At 60.1% G+C, this 6,800-nt stretch overlaps 1 protein-coding gene across 2 annotated transcripts; it reads right to left on the bottom strand.

Annotated features, from left to right (window-relative positions):
• Positions 1–348: 348 nt before the first annotated feature.
• Positions 349–3,987, bottom strand: PNCK (pregnancy up-regulated nonubiquitous CaM kinase). 2 transcript variants are annotated; one of them, XM_018044783.1, is made up of 12 exons: positions 3,923–3,987; positions 3,130–3,199; positions 2,844–2,975; positions 2,599–2,673; positions 2,353–2,491; positions 2,104–2,227; positions 1,861–1,936; positions 1,653–1,765; positions 1,485–1,563; positions 1,319–1,406; positions 976–1,120; positions 349–662 (listed from the first exon to the last, which is right to left on the bottom strand). In XM_018044783.1, the coding sequence occupies exons 2-11, from the start codon at positions 3,195–3,197 to the stop codon at positions 983–985; spliced, it is 1,032 nt and encodes a 343-aa protein (XP_017900272.1). In that variant the 5' UTR covers positions 3,198–3,199; positions 3,923–3,987; the 3' UTR covers positions 349–662; positions 976–982. The 2 variants fall into 2 exon arrangements, with proteins under 2 accessions (XP_017900272.1, XP_017900271.1); XM_018044782.1 differs by lacking the exon at positions 3,923–3,987 and adding an exon at positions 3,652–3,815.
• Positions 3,988–6,800: the final 2,813 nt, after the last annotated feature.

Genomic DNA, 6,800 nt, shown 5'->3' with positions numbered 1-6,800 from the left:
CGGCCCAGCCCATCCCTGGAGGCCTGGAGACAGCCCTCCCCGCCTCCCACCCCCGCTGCCAGCAGAAGATGCGCCCATTCTCACTCTCCCAGGGCCCCAGAGCCACATGCAGGCCGACCCCGAGTGGTGGCCCTGCTGGCCTGCTGGGCTGACTCTTGCTGGCATTTTGGAGAGTGGGGACAGGAAGTCCTTGGCCTGCCAGGTGCTTGTGTGCAGAAGTTTGGGCGGTGATGGGCCAAGTCTCGCGGCCGTGGACCTGCCTCCTTGATTTCCTTCCCATGGAAGACACCCAGCCCCTTCCACCCTTGCCCTGCCACCCCTCATCCCTCCTTCCAGCTCACCACTGCCCACTGCTCTGTCTGTCTTTATTGATTTGAGGGAGACTGGGGTGGGTGGGGGATCCGGAGGGCCACGACACAAGCAGGACCACCCACAGCGAAGCACAGAACACGCGCGGGCCAGACATCCCTGGGGCCTCTTGGCTCATAGCCGGGGTGTGGTGGCAACAGGGGAGGGGAAGTCTGCAAATGCCCCACCCCAGCATCATGCACCCCACCCAACAGGACTCAAACTCTCCCCGTGGCAACCCGCCCTGGGCTGGCGGGGTGGGGTGTGTGGGGCTGGGGGGTCTGAGGGTCCATGTGCTCAGCCTGGGCATCTGCCTGGAGGAGAGGGAAAGAGAGAAGTACAGGAAAGCGGACACTCAGGAGCCCCCACCCCATGGCATGCCCTGTGCCCCCGGCCCCCAGCCCAGGCTCTCAGCAGAGGTGCCCACCGGGGCCTGGCACTGGGCCCCTCAAGAATCCAAGCCAGCAGCATGGCCTGCCCCCCAACCTCTCTCTCATCCCCTTCTCGGCAGACCCCGGCTCCCCTGCCGCCCCTGACTGCACTCTCTGCTGTCAACCCACTGAGCTCTAGGCCACCCAGGGCCTGCCACTTCTGGAGTTCGCCAAGGAGCCATCTCCCAGCATGCACCTGGCTGTCACCACTCGGGGGGCTGGCCGGTCGGGAGGCCCGGGTGGCTGCGGCTCATCACCCTCCGTCCAGAGGCCTCCTCACCCTCCAGGCTCTGCCCCAGCTTGCGGATGTGGCGGAGGAAGGAGGTAGCATTGAACGCGCGCTGCCAGGAGAGAAGGGGCGTCAGGCCACCACATCTCAGGCCCAAGACTTGGAGGCCCATAAAGAGGTCCTCCAAGACTTGCAGGCCCAAGACTTGGAGGCCCACAAAGGTCACTGGCCGCCCAGACCATCCTCCTGAGGCTGACGGAAGGAGCAGCCAGCCTTGAGCTGATTCCCCCAGGTCCATGTCCACACTAACCTTCCAGTGATTTCGAGCAAAATTCTTCTGGATCTGCTCACTGACGGAGCCCAGGATGTCCTTGTCAAAGGCTGTATCCCCAGAGATCCTAGGGGGTGGCCGGAGGTCAGTGGCAGTGGAGGTTCTGAAGGTTCCCCCTGGACAGTTCAGCAGAGGTCCCACTCACCAAAGATGCTGTAAGGCCTGCTGGCAGGTGAATCTCTTCTGAGGGTCTCGCTCCAGAAGGTGCCGGATGAAGTCTTTGGCTGAAGCCAGGAAGCCAGGTCAGGCTGGGGTCCCCATGGGCCCTCGTCCCTACCCACCTCCCTAAGCTCTGGATCAGCCTCAAGTTCACCTGATTCTGAGATGTCATCCCAAAAGGGAGAGTCAAACTCGTAGCTGGCCCTCAGGATCTGGCTGAAGAGTTCAGGGTCGCTCTCGTCGTAGAAGGGGGGGTACCCACACAGCCTGGCACCCACAGATGAATCAGCCAGCTGTCCGAACCTCCCCAACCCAGCCAGGGGCAGGCAGGCAGAAGAAGAACCTTCCCAGTGGTCACTCACAGGATGTAGGAGATGACACCCAGGGCCCACACATCTACGGCCTTCCCGTAGGGTTTCTGCTCCAAGAGCTCCGGGGCTGGAGGCCAGAGACAGACAGACGCACACCCGTGCACACGCACACCGCGCCTTCAGTGCGGCCTAGTGGACCCACCACCTGCCCTGCCCCTGGCACCACAGTGCCCACAGGTTCTCCTGCCCCCTCCCCCGGCTCCCCGTGGAGCCTGGGGGCACCCCCTCACTCACCGACATAGCCTGGGGTCCCACAGGCGGTACCCAGCATGTTGCCAGCCTGGATTTTGGAGAGGCCGAAGTCAGAGACCATGATCTTGGAGTCCTCGAAGGGGGTGGCGTAGAGGAGGTTTTCAGGCTGTGACGCACAGATAGCAGAAAGAACGGCAGGTCAGCCCCAGCGCCCCTCTGGGAGCTGGGTGCCCTCAGGTTCCCCAGATCCCTGGCACAGGGACACCAGGCAAGCCCCAGGTGGGCAGGCACCTTGAGGTCTCGGTGCACGATGCCCAGGCTGTGCAGGTAGGAGACAGCGCCAAGGACCTGGGCCACCAGGTGGCTAGCATCCTTCTCTGTGTAGGAGCCACGCTCCATGATTCGATCAAACAGCTCACCCCCTGTCACCCTGAGGAGAGCAGCAACTCAGCAGACCCAGGCCCCCGCCCCCAGCCCCAGCTTACCACCCAAACCCAGTGCCCCCCACCCCACCCCGCCTGATCCTGCCATCCTCACAGCTCCATGGCCAGATAGAGGTGGGAAGGGCTCTCGTGGACATCTTCCAGAGCCACGATGTTGGGGTGGCTGACCCTGCAACGGCACAAAGAAGCCCCCTGTGGGCCACCACTGGAAAGCCCAACAGTCTCTTTCCTTCCAGCCCAGCCCAGTCCAGCCAGGCAGAGCCCCAGGCCAGGCCTTTCTTGGGTGGGGGGAGGGGCGCTCCAGCCCAGAATACTCCCCGGCCCTGCTGGGGCACACACCTACGGAGCACCGCGATCTCATTTTCCACCAAGGCCTCCTTGCCTCGAAGAGCCTTCTTGGGGATGCACTTGAGAGCAACAAGGTGTGAGGAGCCACGCTCCTGGGCCAGGACCACCTCGGAGAAAGCGCCCCTGAGGCAGAGAGGCAGGCAGGCAGGGAGGGAGAGGACAGGAAAGGACCCCCTGAGCTGAAGGAGATGGGGATGCCCTCTCGGTCCCATAGCACCCCTCCCCTCCCACGCAGGCACACAAATTCCCTTAGACACACACACACACACACACTCACGAGCCGAGCTTCTCGCGGATCTCATAGACGCTGCTGATATCCTCCGTCTGTTTCTTGAGCAGCAGCATGTCTGGGGGTGCAGGGCGAGGTGGGGAGAAGCTCCCTGGGGCGAGGGGCAGCCCCGGGCCCCAATCCCAGACTCAGCGGTGCCCCCAGGGCGCCCTCAGAGACAGCCTCAGTCCTGAACCCCGGTCCCGCACACCCTCCCTCAGCCCGGCCCGGCCCGGCCCGGCCCTGCCCGCCCTGCCCCTCCCCCACCGTCCGGGTCCGCACTCCCAGTTGGACGCCCATCCTCCTCCCCGCTCCCGCGCACGACCAGCCCCCGACGCGATTAGCCCCCAGACGCCCCCTCTCCGCCCCCGCACGCCCTAGTCAGCCGCGATCGGCCGCCTTCTAGAAGGCTCCGTGCCCCTTCCCCTGCCCCGGGCCTCCCGCCTCACCATCGCTCCCGCTCACCCCCAGGCCTAGACCTGCCACCCACGGCCCTCCTCCCCCGAGGGCTCCGACCCGCCCGAGATGCACCTGCGACCCCCCGAGCACAGCGGCCCGCCACGGCCACCCACGCGGCCGCCCAGCGCAGCCCAGCCCCGTGGCGCCTCGCGGCGGGAGGGACTCCGCAGCCAGGGCCTCCCGAGTCCGGAGCTGCGTGGGCCGCGCGCTTGCCGGCCGGGGGCGCGCTGGGAGTGACAGGTGTGCGCGGCGCCGGACACGGCCCGATCCCCTGCGCGCGCCCCGCCTGTGCGCGCCCCCTCGCCTACGCGCGACCCCGCCTGCGCGCGCACCCATTGCGGACCTGGAACCCCGGCGAAGCCGCAGCGTCGCCCCTGGGCAGTGGCCGCCGCACCAAGCCCCCCGCCCGCGCCCGACAGTCCCGCCCCCTCCGCGCCTGGCCCCGCTGCCCGCTGGCGGCCGAGCATGCGGCCACGGCCCTGCAGGGCGCCTTGTAAGGCAATCGGCCCGCGCCGGCCACCCCCGCCTCCTTCCTTGGTCATGCAGGCTCCAGCAACTACCACCTCCCCCAGCCCCGCTGGCAACCTGACGGGGTCTACCACAGGGCCTTTGCACCACCACCAGCGGCAGCCATGCAGAAGTTTCTTCACCCACATGTTGCCCTTGGCTCTCCGCCTGCCTTCAGGTCTCCCGCTGTACTGTCCTCTGCGCCGACAGACCGTCAGGCCGCTTGGCCAAAAACAGCCTCCCGCCTTCGCCCCAGCCTTGCTACTGCTGCTTCTGGCAGCCTTGGCCTGAGCCCACCTGGGCACTCAGGTGGGGACAGCACCAGCCTCCTCACTGGGCTCCCCTGCCCTCTGATTACACCCTTACCCTCTCCCACTGGCCCCCTTTTCCCCCCTACCCCCAGCCTCGAGCCCCTGGAGCAAGCCTTTCCTTGAGATCTGGCCAACACTGAGTTCCAAACCCTGCCGTGGCACTCTGTCACTGCAAACCAAAGCAGAAATCCTTAGGGAGACCCAGGGTTCTGCAGGATGGGTCCCTCTCCCCCATCAATGCTCTGGCCGCTCTCTACACACTCTGCCCCTTGCTCTAGCAGCTGCGGCCAGCTTCAGCCACACCAGCTTCTTAACTGGTCCTCAAACATGCCACTCAGGCACGTGCCCTAGGGCTTCTGCACTGGCCCTTGCCAGCCTCACACCTGGAATACTCTTCACTCAGGTATCTGCTTGGCTGGCTACGTCATTCCATCAGGTCTCAACTAGAATGTTGCCTCCTCTGACTGGCCTCAGCTGTCCCCCTCCAACACATTCTATAGAACGTCACCTTGCCTGCCTTGTCTGAAGAACATACATCTCAGCAAAGCATCCATTCCCAGAGAGTGTCTCTGCCGACCTGGCCCAGGAGAATTGCTTAGGAAGTTAAGTGCTGGGTGACTGAATTCAATCCTTCATCTGACAATAAGTGGATTCAGCCCATCCAGTCTCATCTCAGTTCTGGCACTCCTCCCAGGGGGTCCAGGTCCCGCCAAGGATCGGGACAACAGGTATCCTGGCTGTTGACAGGAGGGCACCCACACAGGCCAGTGTTGTGGGGTCTTCAAGGAATCTCAGGGTCTGTGAGTATCCCACTGAATCTGTCTTCTAGGGGTCTGTAGGCCCTCAGTCTGACACAGTGTTCAAGAGGGTCCACGGGGCAGGCAAAGGTTTTTAAAACTCTCTCTCAAGACCCCTGGTGGTCCAGTGGTTAAGACTCCATTCTTCCAGTGCAGGGGCATGGGTTCAATCCCTGGTCAGGGGACAAAGATCCCACACGCCATGCAGGCCAAAAGATAAAATTAAAAAATCAAAATCATCTCTCCATACCTCAATGCCTGCACATCCTTTGTTCGAAATAGGGGGGTCTCGGTGCTCTGTGACAACCGAGGGGGTAAGCTGGGATGGGAGGTGGGAGGGAGGTTCAAGAGGGAGGAGGACATATGTATACCTATAGCTGATTCATGTTGATATATGGCAGAAACCCACACAATATGGTAAAGTAATTATCCTCCAATTCAAATTACATTTTAAAAACTGGGGGTCGGGGAATGCCCCCTCAGTTTCACTTTCTCAACCGCCTCTCTCAGTTCCCTTGGGAAGGCTCCAGGGGCCTCAGCACTTGGCAGCCTGGGTTCCCCTCCCAACTGCTCTGATCTGTGCACAGGGTTTCCTAGAGTCTCCACCTAAAAGAGCAAAAAATGAGGAATGGAGCCAACAGTGAACCCCATCTCATACTGGCAGGAAGTACTATTTGTTCTTGAACACTTGGACTAATTGACACAGAAACCATGTCTTACTTGCTTGTTACATAATTATACATCCACATGTCTAATCCACTGCCCCCGTGGTCACAGGTCCTAACAAGAAATGTAATTGGTGTTTTGGAGAAGTACGAGGATGTGTGAATAATAAAAGGCGGCCCTCGAGAAGAAGGACGGCAAAGGAGGGGCAGCGGATGGAAAGGGGAGGCAGGAAGAAAAAGAACCACCTCCAAAGAGCCTGTGGCATGAACATCACCTGTGGAAGTGGAAAAAGTGATCTCACAGTTTTTGTTTGAAATCTACTATTTACAATACACTGGAAATTATACCCTTCATGACTGTTGAAACATCCGTTGAAATACTGTAGATGTCAACTTTACAATACACGTGTGTGTGTTATATGGTGGTGGGTAAAGAGGTTTTCAAAATCTTTTCAGGGGACCCCTTACAGAAAAATGAACCCAAAGTGGATTACAGACCTAAATGTAAAATGGCAAATATCTAGAAGAAAACATAGGAGAAAAATCTGTCTTACGTTGGGTTTGATGATGAGTTTGGGGATACAATATAGAAAGCATGGTCCATGAAAGAGAAAATGATACATTGCACTGTATCAAAATGTGACATGTTTGCTCTGTAGACAACACTGTTAAGACAATGAGAAAAAAAAGAGAGAGAGAGGGAGAAAACAAGCCATAGCCTGGCGGAAAATCTTTGCAAAAGGTATATCTGATATAGGACTGCTATCCAGAATAGATGTTGCTGTTCAGTCATTAAGTCATGTCCAACTCTTTGGGTCCCCGTGGGTTGCAGCACATCAGGCTTCCTTGCCCTTCTCTATCTCCTGGAGTTTGTTCAAACTCATGTCCATTGAGTCAGTGATGCCATCCAATCATCTCATCCTCTGTCGTCCCCTTCTCCT

The sequence above is a fragment of the Capra hircus genome, unplaced genomic scaffold (genome assembly GCF_001704415.2).
Source record: "Capra hircus breed San Clemente unplaced genomic scaffold, ASM170441v1, whole genome shotgun sequence".
NCBI classification, from domain to species: Eukaryota; Metazoa; Chordata; class Mammalia; order Artiodactyla; family Bovidae; genus Capra; species Capra hircus.
Note: the sequence above shows the minus strand (reverse complement) of the source record. Positions and strands in the feature narration are given on the sequence as shown.

Bases quoted from the DNA above. Each gene is read 5' to 3' on its own strand.
- PNCK (XM_018044783.1), bottom strand. From the start codon at position 3,197: ATGCTGCTGCTCAAGAAACAGACGGAGGATATCAGCAGCGTCTATGAG. The intron at 1,407-1,484 runs GTGAGTGGGACC...GCCACCCCCTAG, and splicing joins CAGGCCTTACAGCATCTTTG to GATCTCTGGGGATACAGCCT. The intron at 1,121-1,318 runs GTTAGTGTGGAC...CTCTCCTGGCAG, and splicing joins TTGCTCGAAATCACTGGAAG to CGCGCGTTCAATGCTACCTC.